Below are 19,590 nucleotides of genomic sequence, written 5' to 3' on the forward strand. Positions count from 1 at the left end.
CATATAAAAGAAAAAAAAAAAAGGCCCTGGATATAAGAGACGTCTGATTCATCTAATATTTAATACTTTTAAAGTAGTGTGAAAACTGCCTGTTACTGGCTTTAGCTTCGTTTTTCAGGAAAACTAAAAGCTTTTCTAGAATGTACTTATTGTAGAGCTTCAAAAATGTATTTTTATCTTAAGAAATTTGCCTGGTCTGATGTTGCTAATGCCCTCGATCCAGGAAAGGGATATGGGGAGAGAACCACCAACAAGCTTTTCCACAGTCCTTTCCAGTTTAAAAAGGCAGCACTTCTTAAGGACTCAATTTAAGGAGAACATACCTGCTGCAACAAAGAGAATCCCAGCGCTGAGAATAATGTTGTTTTTGCTGTTGTAAATCCTTCCTGCTCCGACACAGAGTCCTCCCAGCAACAGCAATATTGTGCTTAGGATGGGGAACACACTGGAGGCACGGACAATGCCTGGAGGGGAGATAGGTAGAAAACCAAGACAGACAGTCATCATTTCAGATGCCTCCTCAGGTGCAAGTGTGGAGATTAGAGTCTCAAAACCCCTGGCTTTTGCTGGAATTATCACCGATTCTGCATTTCTGGGCACGTTTTTGAGAGCCAAGGCCATGGGTAGGTGACCAATGTGGCACAGACACTCTCAACTGATCAGCTTAGATCTTCTGAGCTTTCTCCTAGGAAGTCCAGCGTTATGGCCATTATCTGATGCCATCATGCACAGAACATTTCTGACAAAGCATGAGGTAAGTGACAGTAAGACCTGACATCACACAGGGAGCGGCACTGAAAAATCCATAAGCTGGCAATGAACCCTGCAACGTTTGGGGATGGCTTGAGCAGGTGGATCTGTTCCTCGATACACGTGCAAGGTGAGCAAATTATAGCTCTTGAAGTCTGCGGCATTCTTGTTACCAGCGAGCACGACTAATAACCCCTTTTTCTTTGGTTGAATGTTAAGGACGTTGAAACCTTTCAGATTTCTAAGGAATAAATTTTAACAAATGTGTCTCAGATGTTTGTGTTTAGTTTCCTGACAGCTAAGTCAAGTAATTTAAAATTCTGTATGCTTCAGTCCATTAAATCCCTGAAAAAAAAAATTAAAACACGGCTTCAAGCCAGCTTTCAAAGTCAGGTCACTACAAGACTAAGCAGCAACTGAAAGGGAAGTGGCAGGGAGGGAACAAAAGGGCTGAGAAAAAATAAACAGGCACAAGACGAGAGAAGTCTGTATTGTAAAAACCAAAGGGGTAAAACCTGGTAGGCGTTCCTGAAAGGCAGAGTGAAGAATGAAGTTATGTTGTATAGAGAGAGGATTTTTTTTGAAGTAGGGAGATAAGATGCTGAATAGTGCTGTGGAAAACAGGATTGCCCCAAAACTGGTGGCCACGGGAAGGCAAAGGCACAGAGAGGAATCCCGGCACGGTGAGCGCGGGGATGCCCAAGGCAGGTGGGGGTCTGAGGTTGTCACAGAGGGGTGCAAACCCCACAGCACAGCCGGAGGACACGGGACCCTGGGGCTGAGTGCACGGAGGGGAGAAAACGGCTATCTGGAGCAATCTGCTGATGCGGTGCCACCAGCGATGCGGCCTCTCCCGGGTCCCATCTTCCTGGCGGACACGCACAGCGAGCGGCGCCCGTTTCCCGAGGAGGAACGGCCAGATGTTACAGCTGATACAGTCTCATTTTACTTTTGACGGCCGTGGCGTTCCCAGTTCCGTGAATCGCTTCCTAACGACTCCCCTGGTAACCAGTGGCAGAACTCCCACTGGCTGCAAGAGAGACAGGACTGGTCACTTACTAACAGCACCGCTTTTGTGTGCGCCGCAAAGCCCCCGGGAACCCCAGCGACGGGCCCAGCCCTCATTAGGATGCTGCAAACATAAAACAAAAAAGGCAGTCCCTGCCCGGGAAGCTTATGCCTGTAGTGATCTGCCACAGCAAGAAAAGTCCGTCTCCCACCAGAACTGGCAACGTCGCTGCACGTGTCCTTTACAGACGGGGCATTTTCTAACCGGATCTAAACCCAATTCAGTCGGACGCATTACTATTCAGACAGTGTCTTGTAATAACTGGCAAATCCAAGGGTGTAAGGTCTCTAATCAAAGCCCGCTGAGTGCTGAGAGCCCATTCTGTTGTCCTGGGTGTCCCCCCACGTGTGTGGTACGAGGTAACAGTGCTTCGACTTTTGGGTCAGTTTTTAGAGTTGATTATTAGAAAAAGATTCAGTGTCAGCCTCTGTGCTGCTGGACACGGAGGCACCCCAAACACCTGTCTGGCTGTTAGTGTCCTGGCAAAAGGCAGCACGGGCTTAACATCTCCCGTGGCTCACCCTTTCTGGTTGCTGTTTCCTATATTTTATGGTCATGCTGTTTGTAATGATTTCAATTAAATCAAAGAGCTTTCCTAAAATGCTTCAGTGATATCATCTGAAGGAACTTGCCAGACATGCCAAATATAGCGGGTGGGTTGTTCTACTTGTAGCAATAATGTCCAGAGATCATTTTCTATATTAGGTAATTAATGTGAAGAGAAACTAAACACACAGTGTTCTCTTCCTGTAAAACTCTACAGTATATTTTTTTCCTACAATGTGTACTTTTAACTCTGAAATTTAAAAGGAAGCTCATAGGTACCATGTAGAATTTACATATATCTCCCAATACTGGTAATAAAATGACAGCACATCAAAAAACATTAAGGCAATCTGGTTTTTGCTTTCTCCCCCACTTTTTTTCTCTTGTTTACTGTCCTGTCTGTTCACATCGGCTGTTCTGCACCCCTATGCGATGTGACACCTCCTTCGGTGAAGCGCTGCAGCGTGCCCCGCTGCTCCTCCCCACGGGGCTGCGAGCCCCGGCGCTCTGCTCGTGCTTTTATTCTCCTCTGAAAGGCAGGAGCCAAGCAAATGGCTTCAAAAAGGGGATGCTAGAGCATGCGGGGAAGAAGTGCATGGAAGTGTAGACACAGCCCTGAAACGGGGTCCCCGGTCCCCCTCCTCACAGCTACACCTTTGCACCACAGCGGTGCTCCGACATCCTCACGTGCGCAGCGAGGATGAGCACAGCTGAAATCCCCTCTGCTGCAAAGGGAGAGGGGCACGGGCTTCGTGCAGGACTGGATCGAGCAGCTTGGTTTGTGGGAGCCTGCAGAAATGCAGGAGAGGAGGGAAGCTGGAGCACACGTGTGCGGTTGGGCAATGCTGGCGGCTCCGGGTTCTGCACGGGCTTTCTGTGCACGGCAGCGATACGTCTAACACTTGTTGGGGCTCTGCCCAGACATGTGAAGGGGATTTTTTTAGACATACAGACTGGTGTGTGTTGTCACAGGGAAGATTGAATAGGAGGGGTCTTGTCTGAGCTTCTTTGAACGTGTTAATTGTCACGGTGGCTGTTGTTCGCTCAGATTTGCAGGGAGCAGCCTCAATGCTGATGGGCAAAACCCAAACTCCTGCTCCTATCCACATCCCGGACCAAAGTCCCCTAAAATCACTTATTTTTTCACTGATTTCAATAGGGTTTTGAACCAGGGCTCAATTCTGCTAGCACCATAATGTTTACATTTATCTGGAGCCTATATTAGATTGGAGCTGGCTGAGACCCCTCAAGCTGCTCGTGCAGGAGCACAAGATGCACACAGCGTTGGTGCCTTTGTCTAAGACAGGAGAAATAAGAGTTACCCCCAACATGGCCCTCCAGGAGCCCTGTGCCAAGAAATGGCTGAAAAGCATCGTGAATGATACGGAGACAGCAGATTGCAAAGGTGTGGCACAGAGGGAAAAAAAGGGAAGGAAGGTCTCACATCTCCTTTGAAACAGGATGCAAATACCCTCTTGCTTGTGTCTAGCTAGACAATGATTTGGTCCCTGTTACACATATGTATGAGCTCATCTCTTCTGGATTTAGATACATAACCTTTCAGTAATCTCTAAATCAACCGTACGCATTTTAAGTGGAGCTGCAGTTTTTCTTACAGAAGTTAGAGCAGAGGAGTCCTGTTATCCGTGCAGACTGCGAGGATGAGCCCTCCTCTGCGGGGGGAGCAGCTGAAGCCTGATTTTGCAGAAGACATAAAGGGTTGAATCAACTTGTTTTTAAGGTCTGTACTTAGTAATTTTGGAAAACAGCTTTTAGGAACACCCATCACAAGTACACTTACAAACAATTTGCCAATCTCATGTTTTACTGCAGAGCTGTAGACTGTTTTTCCCAGTTCTCCCTTTTCTCCAAATAAAAAAGGCATAATACACTTTTATCAAGATGCTACTTAATTCCGCTTTCCTTTGGAGTCCTTTTGCTAATGATGTTTCTTTCCTAAAGCTGACTTGGCATCAATTTAACATTGGTTCCAAGGCTTTGTATGAAAGACAAATGCAGCTGTGCTCCCACTCTGCTAGTCTGCCTTCGCCTGAGCACTGAAATAATGTCACCCAAGTGCTATGACTGATCTGAATTGACAAGAGCAAAGATGAAAAAAAATCTGGGTTTTCTGGTAAAGCATACTTTTTGGAGATTTTTATTCTTTCTTCTTGTCTTAGCAACCAGAAGTTGCTTCCCACGGGTGAGCAGAAGGGCAGAGTGGCTCTCTAAGTGGTGTTTCAGGTAATTAATAGCAGTGTAATCGAGGAGTGGTTTGGGTGTATCAGCCAGCAGCATCACTCATTGCTCCCTGAAGCTTTCCCAACACCTTGTGAACCGCAGTTTGTTTCTCTGGTAAAGGGCATTGCTTTCAGCTCGGCTCGTCAGCTCTTTTGTTCAAAAGGAACAAGTAGGCAAGGCGTCCTTGGGGGAAGGGGAAATCTAACTCAAAATTTGCAGGATTCATGGCGTTTCACACTCGGGTTCCAAGACTTCCTATCAGCCGAGTGAATGGTCATCTGGAGGAGATGAAACGATGGCCCTTGTTTCAAGCACCAGGTGGGTGGATGAAATTACTTCTGTGGCGGATTACACACCAGCACAGAGCAGCAATGGCTGGCTATCTGTGCAGGGAAGCCACAGCCCATGTTCCTGCTGAGGTTTTGCTGGTAGCTGCAGAAATTGCAGCTTCCTTCCTACAATGCAGTAATTTCGCTGCAGGGGGAGGTGGCTCAGCAGCTGCAAAGGATGAGGCTTGCATAAGAGTTGGGTTTAAGCATTAGGAAAAGCTTCCTAATGGGCTGGAACCCACTCCCCAAACCTGTGTTGACGCACTAATTAGATAAATACTCCATCTGTAAAACATTCTCACCAATCTGGGAACAGATTTCTGCAGTTTTCATTTGAAAGTTTTCCATATAACGTTTAGAGAATGGGTACCACAATCATGAGTGCTCCCCTGGCTGAAGGAAACTCTTGAAATGGGGGTCCCCAAGGGTCATGGTTGTGTCAGCTGCAGCGTGAACTGGACATAGGTCACCACTGCTCTGTGCCACCCACTTTGGGCCAGTCTCTTGCAACGAATAAGACTTGGGTTGGACACTACAGCAGAGAAACCCAGGGAAGTCTCTCTGGCCGTGTCTGTTAATCCTGTGTGTTAGGCATTACTTTTCACTTACGGAGAAGGTATTCTGAGCTGTCATGGTCATAGTCATTGTCTTCAGGGAAGTGGTTGATTCGGAAGCAATGTCCTTTGTAGATTCCTAAATGAAAAGAAAGCAAACGTAACACATAAGCAACAGAACCAGGTAAACACACTTCTGCCAGCTCTGCTTTATTTCCTTTTCTTCCCAGGTTGCGTAAGTAAATTATTCTTCTGTAGGGTTGGTCACTGATTTTTTATGCTATCAAGAAACCATCTCTAAGATGACAAATTTTGGGCAGACTGGCCTGAAGCCTAGCTGAAGGAAGGGAAAGCCAGGATTCCAGGGCTCTTTGTCTTCAGTCTGCCACTAATACCGTTCTCTTGAGTTTTTTAATCTCTCTGTGCTTCACTTTATCAGCGCTGTGCTTATCTTACAAGCATAGCTAGTTGGCAAAGCTTCTTTTTGTTCCTAGAGTGACTGCTACTCCCTGCTCCATGGCTGGGGCTCCCCAGCAAAGCTGAGTGCCAATCTAGCGCCCATCACCCCTGCCGTCTCGTCCCCAGTGAAGTGCTGGTTTCCCTTATCAGAGCTGGTAAATATTGAACTGTCTGAGGCCTCTTCAATTACTCTCTAGGCTTGGAAAACAAGTCCATAAATCTCTTCCTGCTGCAATTTAAACCCATATGTCCTCCTCAAGGTTGGTTCAGCTTTTAACGGCATATTTGTTTAGTTAACTGGGAGCCTATGCAGTAAGTCAGGGTGCGAGTGTGCACTCCTGATACCTAAAGGAACAATGCCAGGGTTGGCCGGATTCACCCCTCACTCGACTGAACAAGGTTCAGCACTTTGTCCATCTGGGTAAAACTTTACATTAGTATTTTGGATTATTTTCTATCACAGTTATCCATAGCCACATCCAGTCTCAGCTGCAGCTGGGTAGCTGAGACCGCTGTTGCACAGAGAGCTGCACGGGGAGCTCTCCCCAGAGAGCTTACTGCGGGAGTGAAGCCCCGAGGTGTGATTCTGCCTTGGTGCTTTCATTATTCATTAACCAGTGCTTTTGGTTCAGCTCAGGAACATACATCACCCAGGATGTTACCCTCCGCACAGGAGTTTTGGTGCTTACAGCTCGAGCTGGCAGAAGGATTTAAAAACCATCAGTTAAAACTACTTTAACAGAAGCACAGCTGCAGCCTGTAGGATATAAATGTGGATTTATTTCACTACCTATTACCAATGATTACAAAGATCTCAAACAAATTACTAATCTGGAGGATTTCAGTTGCACCCTGTGAGTGTCAGCTGCAGGTTTGCTACTACAGTGCATTTAATTCTTCCAGTAAATGATGTATCTACTCTAATTGCGGTAACGGCTCAGGCTTTCTCTGCACAGCACTTCAAAGGCTGTGAACAAGAAGTGGCTCATGTCACATCTGGAAGTGACACACCTGTCCCGTCTGCCAGGCAGACAAGAGCACTTCAGCTGGGACTGCTCCTGCTCAGCGTGTTGGCCCACGCATCCCTCTGTTTGCCGTCAGCTGGTTTGTTGCTCAGGATGGCTCTCCAGCAAGGCAATCCAAAACTCAGATTTTAAAGATCCCAGTGCTTATTTTTACAGCAGTTCACTAAACCACTCCCAGCATAACAGGGCCTCTGAGACTGGACGGTCATTTCTTTGAGCCTCTTCATTATGGTGTGCCAATTTAGAGGGAATACATTCAGAGTATGATTTTTTTCCTCTCTCCAATCCGCCCCAATGTTTTTACTGTAGTTCAGATCATGGATATCAGTTCAGGATCCTCTCTAGTGTCTATGGTACTTGATAGCTAATAACAGCAGCAGACTGGATAAATTTTTTCTATAAACTTAATAGGTGTCATATAACTCAGCAATGCAAAAAAATAAGAGCCGTGAAATAGAAGAGGTGGCAGAAAAGGAAACATCTCAATTAAATTCAGTAACAACCACTCTGCACAAGGCCTGAGCTCCTTGAAGCTCTTCTCAAAGGCTTCACAGAGGATGCCTTGAGGAAATGTGTAGACAAATGGGGGCCCTGGTCCACACTCGGCAAAGGCACACATGGGCTATTTTCCACACCAGGATGTGACACTGAAGGGGGATTTTTGTCTTTGCTCGACGATGACGATACAGTGCCTTATATACTTTGGAGAGAAAGATGGAATATTTAACATCTACTTCTGTACCCACTAGAGAGAGATAAATAAACGGCAATCACTGCCTAACAGATACTAAAATATTGAGAAGCACTTCTGGATACCTCTTGAGAGTAAGACATAATATCCCACTGAGATGCTGTAAGTATTACTCCTTTTTTTTGAATGATTACTGATATGTTTTAAATTATGCTTTTAGAAATACAAATATTATAATGCATTTTTTCCTCATAATAATAACTTTGTTCTGAATTTTGAGCCAGGACTTCAGGATCTGGGTTAATGATAATGAAGAAGGCAAATTTTCTGAAGTGTGCTGATGGTGTAAGAACACTTTTTTCTACTGGTTGCAGTGTACTTAGTTGACATTTAAAAACTAAAAATTGTTTCTGACTTGGCTTTACTCTGTGTTCAAGGGCTTCTCCTACAAGGTTAGTATTTCCCAATCTCACTAAGTGTTTTTCAGATAACTATAATTAGACCGTGATGTACTCAGATAACGTGATAAGGGAGGGAATTGTAATGCCTAAGTGAAGATTAAGCTTTGTTTTGGGGTTTGAGATTTCAAAGTACATAGAGTTTGCAACAGTAAATCAGTGATCCCAAATTCTGATGACATACTACCTTCTCCTTGCTCTTTCTCAGATAATCCTTTAATAATCCTGCCTGTATCATTGCAGAATTGTTCACTGGGTTTATATTTTTTGATGATTGAGAGCGATGGTTAGTGCTGTAGGATGCAAATGCTCATTAACTTTGTTTGTAGCCATGCATTACGTGATCACGTTGTTGTTGGCCATACCATCAGCTGTTTCCCATGGTCAGTGTTTGTCAATGACAACATTCCCTGATGCCCGGGAAGTGTTTGCACAAATCAGCAATGGAAGACAGAGCACTTAAATGCCTGATAATATTTGTCAAGCCAGGCTGTACTTTTGTTTTCTCCTCCCCCTAATCCTGGAAACTATATGCAACGAGATCCTTCCATAACATGAGTGTTCTGTTGTCATTTAAAATAGGTTTCCACCATGCAAGACGCTAGCAGCTTTGCAGCAGAGGACCTTGTCTGCAGGGTACTTCTGTCAATAGCAATTTTTGTCTCCTTGCTCTGAGCACGAGCTTACGGGAGGTGATATCTGATAGCAGTGGGAGGCACATGAGGATAGATGGGTCAAGCTGCTGCCTCCTTCTCCATCAACAGCTTCTGCAGAGCTATCGCTCGATTAACTATTTCATCTACCAGCCCTCTCAACTGCCCCTATCAGTGAGACTATGCAGTAAAACATTGGTTTTGGGACTTGGTTGAGAAGCCTTTCTTGCTTTCTCATGGGACACCAGACATTTGCAGCCTCCTTGGATCAGACTCTCCTCTGCCAACATGCCACATTCTTGTAGCTCTTGAGCAGCTACAGATACTCAGCGCGCACACGTGCACGCTATTAATAGAGTTCAGCAGGGTTTTCTCCTGGGAGGGGTTACACTGATGGAATGAGTGCTATTAATGTCAGCTGCAGAAGTGGTCGTATGGCTACAGCAATTACCTGCAGGCAGGTAAATACACCCCATACTTGTCCAGCCTAAAATCCCACTTACCAGCTGATTTTTTTTCTGGCAAATGTGGGTGTCTGGGACGGTTTGAAGGCGTGGAAGGAAATTATTCTCAAGATCATTTGACAGCAAGTGCTTGCAGATACAGGCAATACAAGTTGCAAGGAGCTGACTGTAGATTAAATATAAGGCAATTAGTAAGGAACCACGGGAAATTTGGCCCAGTGGTTCTGCTTGTTGCATCTATTCTGTGATTAAATGCTGTCCTTCAGTTCCGGAGCCAACTGTTAGCCTGATTTACTGCAGCACTTGAATATCTGAATGTTTAAATGACAAGTTTTCTGAATACATCAGCACAGAGAAGGCTGATTGACAGATAACATCACAGACAAGAGGGGGGTGACATGCAGAGTGGGGACATTGCCTGAATGCAGTGTCCATCTGAGCATGCCGTGTGGGACTGGGTTTCCTTAATGGCATGGCTTTGCACTTCCCTTGGACAACAGTGGAGAACCTCTATTTATAGTGAGTGAGAGTGTGTCAGCGCTGGGCTCTGCCAGGGGAGAAGAGAAACAGTTATATTTTTCCTTAGGAAGATTTCTCTGCTGACAAGTTCTGAAATCCTTTGCCGTGTGATTTAAGCAATAGTGAGCAGAGGAGATCAGACATGCCAAAAAATGTTCCTCTCCGCAAAATTTACAGTGTGGAGTCTATCTGTGCACTGTGTTCATTTCTTTGATTTTCTACCAGTACAACTCTGCTGTCTCACTGGACTGACACACAACAGTGAATGCAGCTGCCAGGTTAACTTTCTTTTCTCTTCGTTCCTCTCATCATAAAATAACCCTTGAAAAGAGGAATGGGTGGTGCACCTCCTTTTACTTTCAAAACCTGCTTTGTGGTGCTGATGCTCAAACAGGGACTATTATGGTCCTGAGGTCTCCACTCAGGCCACAAGGAACAGCATTAGATATTTTTCTGTAACTTGGCACTTTCTATGTTAAATTCTCCCGAGTTCAATTTTTTGTCTCTTGCTGTTTGCTGAGAGTTTCATAGGCCTGTCCTTAAGTTACTTGAATGAGCACAAATCCTGTGAGCCTCTGCCAGAAGATGTTTAATGCTGTCACTATAAAAGAAATCATGAAGTATTGATGCAGCCATGTGCAAAACACACCCCATGTGAATCTGCTACCCCACATTGCTGCTGTAACGCCGCCTTCATCGCCACGGAGGATGGAGCCAGCAGAGAAAGAAGCCTCGGGAGGTTAAATACACATTTATTGGGTGTCTGCCTTTGAGAAAGGTTTGGCTGTTGTGAGAGACTCGCGAAGCTGGAAACTTCAACGCATAGGTTGTTTTTGAGACGGATGCCGTCTGACACCCCCTGAGTCCTGTCAGTCTGGGAAATATTTGTCCATATGAAAGTTTGTATTTTTGTTTCATCCTGAAGGTAAATTTGATGAAGAGCACTGCTAGTACCTGGGGTTACTGTCATACTTTTGCCAGGGTAGGTCTTGTTTTCAGAAAATGCTCAGGATCTAAGATTAGAAGTCCATTCCCATAACTGTGGGCTAGCACGGTGCCATAAACCAGCTGACCAGCACTAGCTGTCCGTGCGTGTCATGGTCAGACTAAAGCAAATTGAGCTCAGCTGAGTCTTTAAAAAGAATTTATCCTGAATCTTAACCATGTTTCTCTACAGGTGTTGAAACAGTGAAGCAATAATCTTCTATTTTTCCTCCTAAAAGTCCTTTCCTTCTTTCTCTGTCTTTCATCCCATAACTCAAACTCACTTATTTCTCATTGTGGGGAGCTGAACTGCCTACTTTCAAGGAGCAGAATTAAGGGCCAGATTCTGATGGCAGTGCAGTGGACTCAAATCTGTCTCAGTAACAACAATATCAGAATCTTGTCTTCTCCCTTTGTTGGCTCCTACTCTAAAAATCATTTTCTTTTTGCCCGGGAAGTAAAATGTTGAAATATATGAAATTTGCCCCACTTTCTTCCTTAAGAGCTGTCAGCTCTAACAAACCCTTTGGGTTCTTCTTTTGATCTATTTTCAATTGTCTGGTGGGCAAAGCAAAACTCCTCCTCAAGTCTCTTATTTTCTTATCTTCTGCTGTGACATGAATCTCCCCCTTCCCCAGTCCTCCCCCTCTGCTGCCTACAGACCCTCTGCTGCTCAGAGCTTTTCAGCTGTCCCCTCGGTGCCACGTGAATAACTACCGGTCGCTTTTGCTGCCTGCTCCATCTTGCTCCTCTTCAATGGTTTTAAACGCAAAACACCCTCCCGGTGTGTTTCACACCTTGCGAGGGCTCTGACCGCCCCGGCGGTGGCGGCGCTGGAGGAGACGTGTTGAGCAGCTCGCAGCTGCTCCTGCCCACGCACTTGCAAATGAGCTGATGTTGGCAGGGGACCGCGATCTGCTCTCACCCAGGTCTTTATTCTTACTGCTCGCCATTCCCCTCCAGTCTGGCAAAAGCACATTTTCTCCAGGAACAGCTCTCAGTTTATCTTGTCATTTGACATGCTCAGTCCCACCATTAACCTCACTTCACTGCTTTTCTTACCTTCATAGAGTAGATGATGCTCCTCCCTGTATTTATCACACACTTTCTATCAGAGAAGATACTGCCTTATACCACCGCTCTCAAGTGTTTACTCCAGGATATTATAATCTGCTTTCACTGACTTGTCTGCACTGTGGCTGTGTCTGATCCAGTTGCCTTTTGCCATCTGCAGCCTCTCCTTGGTGCTCCTCTACAAAGCCGTCTCTGTTGGAAGCAGAGGCAGCTCACAGCTTCCCCTTCCACTGTACCCCTGCAGAACCCAGGATGTGTTGCCCTATTCCTTGCATTGCTTTTTTCTACAGTGGTGTCAAAACGTGGTGGAGCTCATGCTCCACACTGCAGAAGAGCCATCTCCACTGACCTGAGTGCCAATTTCACAGCCATAAATAGTGACCGGCAAGGTTCCGACTTGGGCAGTTTGACCTTCATGTCATGACCCACCCTCTTCTCTTCTAACACCCCTGAGTTTCCTGTGGCCCAGATGTGGCATCCTTGCAGATCTCCTCCAGGCATGGATGCTCATCATTGCCCAAAGTCAGCCACATAAGAGAACATGTATCTCACTTAGGTGGTGAAGAAGTCTGTTGTTGGGTGGTGACTTCTAGTTCTGGCATGAAAAATTTCACTCTTTGAGCAATATTTTTTGGCATGCTGCAATCCAGGACATAACACCCGAACACTATTTTGTACAGCCTGGTAAAGCCACTCCAGATTCTGGATCACCTGCACCAGAAGACATCCAGGGAAATGCCTACAGAGGCTCAGTTCGTTTTAATTCACGTGGGTATATACAGCCTCAGCAGCTGACCTGCTGTCTTCAGCTGGGCAAATATCATCAAAGATGTTGTGCATTTGTATTTCTGTGTAAGAAATGAACAGAGGAAGAAAAGATGCTTTGCTGAAGATGACTTTAAAATTCTATGACAGCCTTTTGTTCCCTTATAAGATTTTATTTGAGACCTTGAGTGATGTTAGAAAATCCGTGGCAGCGAAACTCATTTCCCGAAGATTCACCTCACCTGCACATCTGGGAGCTAATAAAACACATCACAGTGTCTGGCTGCCATCCTTTGAATTCTCTTCAGTCATTACAAAACTGCTGCCAAAAGTACTGAGCGTCCTTGTGCTACCACAGTGAATACCAATAGTATCAGAGAAATGTAGGACAGCAGCAAAGTAGGTAAGAGTTGATTGTATGTTACATGTTGTTTTGAGCTACTTAATTTCCATTTTCTTCAAGTGTTCCTCTCATAAACCAGCATTTTGTCCGCAGAAGACATGACTGAGGTCATTCAGCAATGCTCCTGTCCCTTTCCCAGCTGCCTTTCCTTAGCCAAGCAGCAGATCAAACAGCGTGCTGCTTGACTCCACCACCACTGCTCAGGCATCCCCAGTAGCCCCTTCTGTGTGTTGCTGACGGTCTTCCTACTACCATTTGCAATTTGCTCCTTATTACCCATGTCCTCTTGTGCTGCTGCTTGGGTGGCAAAGAGGGGGAAATTTCAGGGGGTATTTTAGTCTTTTTTGTTGCTTCTTTTTATGGAGCTTATTGAGGGAATGACTGTGTTTTCTAGGAAGAAACACTGACATACTTCCAGCCCTGATGTTCCGTTTGCGTTTTGTAAATCATCTGCACAGGGAAATAGGGGCAATTCCTCAACCTGGGTATGACGTGACTTTTTTTGGGGCAATGTTGGTGGTGCTGCTTGAGGAACTTTTTCAAGTCAGAGCTAAGTTAGCCCTGCCACGGCGAGCTTTCCCATGCCTGGCTCAGTCCCAAGAGACTGTCAACGTTTCTAGTTGTCATGGGGCTGTTAACTCACTTTCCCGTGTCTGCTTTTCTATCTACCACCACGGCCCACACTTGCTGTGTTCTGCCTTCACACCTCTTCTCATCCTGCATCTCATGCCACAGTCCTTTATCCTGGCAGCCCAGAAGTTTGTCTCACCACTCATTTCCATACTTTACTTCACTGCTGCTTTGCCAAAGCTGTTTCTGGGTGGCTGATATAATTGTTCTCTTTCTTTTAAGATTAATTTGGAACTTGGATAGAAACCTCCATTAGAGTTTTGTAGTTGGCTTTTCTACCTTAGCTAAAATTGGTCTAACGCTTGAGGAGCTGGTGTTGGCTTCCTAGGTGAGCATCTTCACCCATCACAGCTTCAAACTGAAAGTCAATCTCCAACGAGTTTCCAGCTCTTACTTACATTCTGGTCCAAAATGCCTTATTTTAAAGAGGTACTTAGTAACGAACAGTGTTTTTGGCACAATGTGTCAGAGACTCACTTATTATTCACAGCTGTAACTACACAGTGGCTACCATAGCTCCAACACCTCTGAGAGCAGTGGGAAATAAGCTGTGGTGGTCTGCATGCTAGCTAGGATTAAGTTATATCTTGATTTGGATGAAAATCCAACCTTTTTTTCCCCCCAATGTTCTTGACCCTGACATACATTCACTGGTACAAAGACGGCTCATTCAGGCATATTGCTGCCAGTCTGTCACTCATTATAAGAGGGCTGAAATGCCAAATTTTACCGGATGCAATTTTGAGAACAGACAGTCGTTTTGTCTGATGAAGCATTCATATGCTGCAAAATGACAAATTGTGTTTATTTTCACATTGTCAAACTGTGCTTTTTTCCTGTGTTGGCACAATTGGAACCAAGTTTCCCTTAAGGGATAGTTTGGTTTTTATCCATCTGGTTTCCCTTACTTCAGTAAGTCATCAGTTCTCCCTCATTAACATGGTGATCAAGCAGGGCTTGATGGTTTCACCTCTTATGCTCACAGCATGTCTATAAATCCTGTATCGTGTCTCGTCACTACCTGGAGGAGGAAATTTAAGGAAATGGACATTCACGTCTCTTCAAAGTCCCTGCTGAGTTTATAATTTGAGACATAGTCATGGTCACGTCTGGGGAATGAATACTGTTCTTGAACCAGATGAAACATACCCAGTGCAATGTGTGATGCTTTGTCCCCTGTACCTTCTGCCACTTGAACTTTCATACACAGGCAGCCTTGAGCTATTGCCTTCTCATTCTTAATTTCTACTTTTAGACCCTCTTAATCTGCCATTTTTTTAAGTTCCCAAAACGTCTTCATTTCACACCAGACAAGGTTTACAGTTTTCATACAGCAGCCTAAAATTTAAGAAACAACTCTCCAGAATGAGAACCTAGGTAATGCTTGGGGATGTTTGGGGTAGCATGCACAGGATGCTTCTGTAATGGAAAAACCCTCCAGATCTGGTCAGTAGAAAAATGGTTCATATTATTGATACTCCTTGTGAGATCTCTTGGTGTAGTAGAAGCTTACAAGGCATCACGTAATTACCTCTCTGCATAAAATGAATTACTGTCTGCTCTACTAGCAGGCAACATCTCTAACCTGACATCTAAAACTGAACTCTTAACAAACCTTCTTTTGGCTCATTCATGCACCACAAAGTTTTCTTCTGGGGAAAAAAGTGAGGGTTATATTGGAAAGTAGTGATATAGGAGCTCATTAGTTAACTGATTAGGAATATGCAGGATATTTGGACACTCCTGGAATCTTGTAATGTTTCCATGTCCTCTTCAGTTCATGGTGATTCATGGTAAGATGATAGCATTTAGAAAAACAGTTGGATATTGAAGAAGCAATAGGGAAATTTCACTCCATAAATCATCTTAATTGAAGGAAATGCTTGCAATATGCCTGTCTTCATAATGCAGTGTCCTTGAGTTGGATCTGCATTCATTTTGGAGCATGTCTTCCTCATTTCTATGCCAGCTTGTTGAGTTATACATAGAAGCTAAACCTCTAGAGATTGATCATGCACAATCAGTGATGCGGGACTGAAACAAGGCAGATGACAATGGAGAATCGAAAGGTTAGGAGAAAGGGGTATAACTGCCAAACCCTGCTGATGGCTGGGTTTGGGAAACGCAAGGCAAAGGTTTCAAAAATCATCTGCATGATGTATTAGTGGAAAAGACACTCCAATAGGAGAGATTAGTGTGGTGCATCCAAAAGACCTTGTTGTCTAGCTGAATACTGAAGGCTAATGTCTAACGTCTAACCTTGGGAACAAATAACAGAGCTGCTCGTTAGAAAGACTAGGTTCCAGTGTGAAAAAATAGCAGGAACAAAATATTTTGCAACAGTAATATATCCTGGAAGAAAATATAAAGGAAATATGAAGGACTTTAGCTTGAATTAGAGTTATTACTGATTTAGTTATTCCTGATTCCTAGGCAGTATGTGCAACCCATAAGGTGCCATACCCTCACGGAGGGTAGGTGCTGGCAGGGCCAGGGGTCTTGGGCATTTGGTGGTAGAAGGTCCCTTGGCAGCCGGGATGGTGTGTCCCTGGCTGCGGCCAGCCTTGTTCAGGAGATGGGCCAGGCTGGTCTCTCTGGGGCACGTTGAGAGGGGAGGAAAATGATGAGCAGCTCTGGGGGAATAAGGGCCTGGGGGAGGAAGGCAGAGAGACAATGCAAAAAAGGAGGAGGAAAAGGAGTGCTTCGGGGTGGAGCGGGGAGGAATGGGAGGTGGTTTGCAGGGGAGGAGGAAAGGAGGCGTGGAAGAAAATGGGAGGGAGATCGAGCTGAGGAGGAGGAGGAGATGAGAAGGCAAGGAGAGGGCCTAGGAGGAGCTTGGCAGACCGGTGGTGCCCGCAGAGATGGGGACCAGATGGCAGCCTGGGTCCTCCCTGAGCAGCTCTGCCTGCAGCCACAGCCCTGCGCTGCCGAAGAGTCGGTGCTCGTAGTGCTGACAGAAGGCAAGGGGATGCACAGAGCCGCTGCCTGATGAAAATTAAGAGCCTGAAACTTATAATTCCCAGGACTGATTTAAATAGTTACAGTTAACAAATGACCTAATACATAAAAATGGAGACAGCTACCAAATACATCTGTTTAAATGAACACACGCAGAAGAGATTTCATTTGGCTCCTGCACCTGAAACTTTCTATTTCCTAATGCAAACTAAGCAGTGACAAATAAAAATGAGACTGCAAACGCAGCATGACCTCTTTAATCTTTAATTATTCATTAGAACTGTTTTATTCTCTGCTGAGATTCAGAGCAACACATTTAAGCAGGTTCCTCTTAGGTTTATGGAAGATGTAACTTCCTTGTTACACCAGCTAATAAATACAACTAAGCACAATGGCCCGACAATATTTGTAGAAACAGCATTTGAGAAAATGTGTTTAATGAATCAGAAGTGCCTTAATCTAGTCAGTCTTGAAAAGCAAAGCATATCATGCAAAATTACAGTGCAGTAAAGCACAGATGCATAAATATTTTATTGTCAAGATTTCTGAGTTTACTTTCAGTATTTCAGAATTGCATTTTAGTATGAAACGTCTCTACCTGCGAAGGTAGAAAAGGGTAGGATATCCTGGGAAGAATAATGGTGGTGGTAGCTTTGGCCAATCCAATCTGGGATCTCAGAATTGGATTTAAATAATGCATCTGAGAGTCCTAGCCCTTAGCAGCATCAGGCACATCTTCCATTGTAACCAGCAATGCTTATTGCTTTTTGCTGTCCTAGGCTGGCATGGAAGTGACTGGGAAGGTTCACAGCCAGGAGAAAAAAACCAAGAAATTCTCCTTTTGCTGGGAAGACTGGACAACAGGCAGGTGCCCCCATGCCCGGCTGTGTCTTTGACTCCCTCACAGCCCTCCCTCCTCAGTCCTTCGTCTCTCTCCCTGCCCTTGTAGAACAGCATCTCGGGGACCATATTTCCTCCTGAGTTTTGAAAGCAGGAGGGGACCAGTTTGTCACCACCTTGGCGAGACGTCCAGCGAGGTACACGGCTCAGGAGGCAGGCAGCGGCTCCGACTGCCTGGGCATGGTGCCACGCACAGGGGGAGATTTACAGCTCCTCTCCCCTTCAGACACTTCATCTGGTGTGACACAGAGCTGACAGCTCCTCATTTCCAGGTATTACAAACTCCTCTTCCTCTACAGGACCCTGTACGGTGGTTTGGGGTCCCTCATGCTGAGCCCCCCCCCCCCGCCCAGGGCAGCATCCCTGCGATGGACCTGGCAGCCGAGAACAGGCAGCCGAAGGGCAGCCTTCCAAAACCTGCTTCTTTTAACAGGGCCACGCTCTAGTACTTACTCAATCTTTACAACTCAGTGATATGCTGCCAATATATTTTTGCCAAGGAGACAAAAATACGTCCCTTTTTCCTACTCCCTCAGCCTATGAAAAATGTCAGTTGTGTGCAAAGAGACTCTGTGTGTGTATGTGTGTGAATTTGGGGGAAAAATAAGAGTTTCTGTTAATTTATTTTCCAGTTGAAAGTCTGCCTTGTAGCCAGGGAAGCACTGCTTTCACTGGGTATAAATTTGGGTAGCAAAGCCTTACATTGTGCTGAGCAGAAATGGCAGCGTGCACAGTGGGAATTGGGAGCAAAGCCTTTAACTGCTCCGTGTCGCAGGTTCTCCTCTCTAGGATGGAGGCATGATGGCTTATAAATAATTTGGAGATTTATGGGTCAAAGAGCCCTACATTAGCAAAGCTGCCTAACAGAAGAGAGGCATAATCCTCCTAAGGTGGGGAGCTCTCTGTTTAAAAAGTGCTTGAATCTCCCCAAGGGCTGGAAAGGCTTCAGGTATTTAACATGTTAAATTATCTTTTAATTAAGCAAGACTCTCCCACACAGCCATGGTTTGGGATTCTAGCTATGCTCTCTGAATGGTTTGGGTACTTTAAAAGCACTTGGCACAAAGAGGAGGGATTGGAGGCTTTTTCTAAGCTTCACAGCAACTTTGCAAACTACGTGCTCCAAAAAGGTGTGTTTCTTTTTCCTCCTTCCCCTCCCTTTTCCCCCAGACCTCACATGACTTCAAGGCATCAAATGTTAATGAAAGTTTGCCAGGCTTCAAGGGCCGTGAAATGGAAGTTAAAACTCCTGCACCATAGGATGGCTCTAAAAATACTCAGTTGTGTCGAAATACCAGCCAGCTCCAGCAGCTCTCCTGCACACAGCACTATTGATGCATCAGGTCTTTCTCTCCTAAATAAGCTCTTGAGAAGTTTTCCTAGTGACTATAGATCACTCATGCTCCATAGACTGGATTTGCTGGGTTATGTGCCAGCAAATACCTCCTGGGGAGTGAGGATCTGCCGTGCCATTTACCTCCATCAGTGCTGCGAGGGAAGCACCAGTGTCCAAGGGGGATGCACCGATGCCTGCCCGCTCTGCTGTGACTCCATCCAGAGCACTCAGGACTGCGATGTCCATCCCCCAGGATGAGCACAGCCTGAAACACCAGCCCTGTGGGTTTGCAAAGCTGAGGTCTGATGCCAGCCCACTCATCATTAGGGTCCAGCTCCCGAGCTCCGCTCTTGATGTCGTTTATTGTCCAGGGCACTGGGGTTTGTAGGCTGAGTTTCTACTTTTTAGGCATGGCCACACCAAAACCCCTCCATGAAGCTGCTCCTAAATGCTCTTGTGTAGGAGAGCCATACCCTCATGAGACACGAATGCTCTTCCGCAGCAGCTCCACATGCCTCAGGTGATCTTAGCTGATGTGTCCTGCTAATGGGCGAATACTCGATATGCCAGGTGTACCTTCACTGACTTCTGAGGGGCTCCAGCAGAGATGCTGTCATCCCCTTGTGCTTTAAAGGTGGTTTTTGTTGGATATTTTTTTTTTTTCCCTAACAGCGCTCTCATGAGTGGGAATCCAGGAGCTGGTTTTCCCGCACCACAGACTCCTTTTTCTTCTCTGAGAAGTGCAACATACTTCCTCTCTGCGAAGCAAACGAAGAGCCTGA

The 19,590-nt window shown here is 45.5% G+C and overlaps 1 protein-coding gene across 1 annotated transcript in view; it reads right to left on the reverse strand.

The window, feature by feature from the left end:
- Positions 1-19,590, reverse strand: part of CACNG4 (calcium voltage-gated channel auxiliary subunit gamma 4) — a 42,261-nt gene that overhangs the window by 4,723 nt on the left and 17,948 nt on the right. The window contains exons 2-3 of the mRNA XM_068413477.1: positions 5,545-5,628; positions 324-464 (exon numbers count right to left, since the gene is read on the reverse strand). Coding sequence (XP_068269578.1) covers positions 324-464; positions 5,545-5,628 — 225 coding nt within the window. The remainder of the gene's footprint in view (positions 1-323; positions 465-5,544; positions 5,629-19,590) is intronic.

This window comes from Nyctibius grandis, chromosome 15 (genome assembly GCF_013368605.1).
Source record: "Nyctibius grandis isolate bNycGra1 chromosome 15, bNycGra1.pri, whole genome shotgun sequence".
NCBI classification, from domain to species: domain Eukaryota; kingdom Metazoa; phylum Chordata; class Aves; order Nyctibiiformes; family Nyctibiidae; genus Nyctibius; species Nyctibius grandis.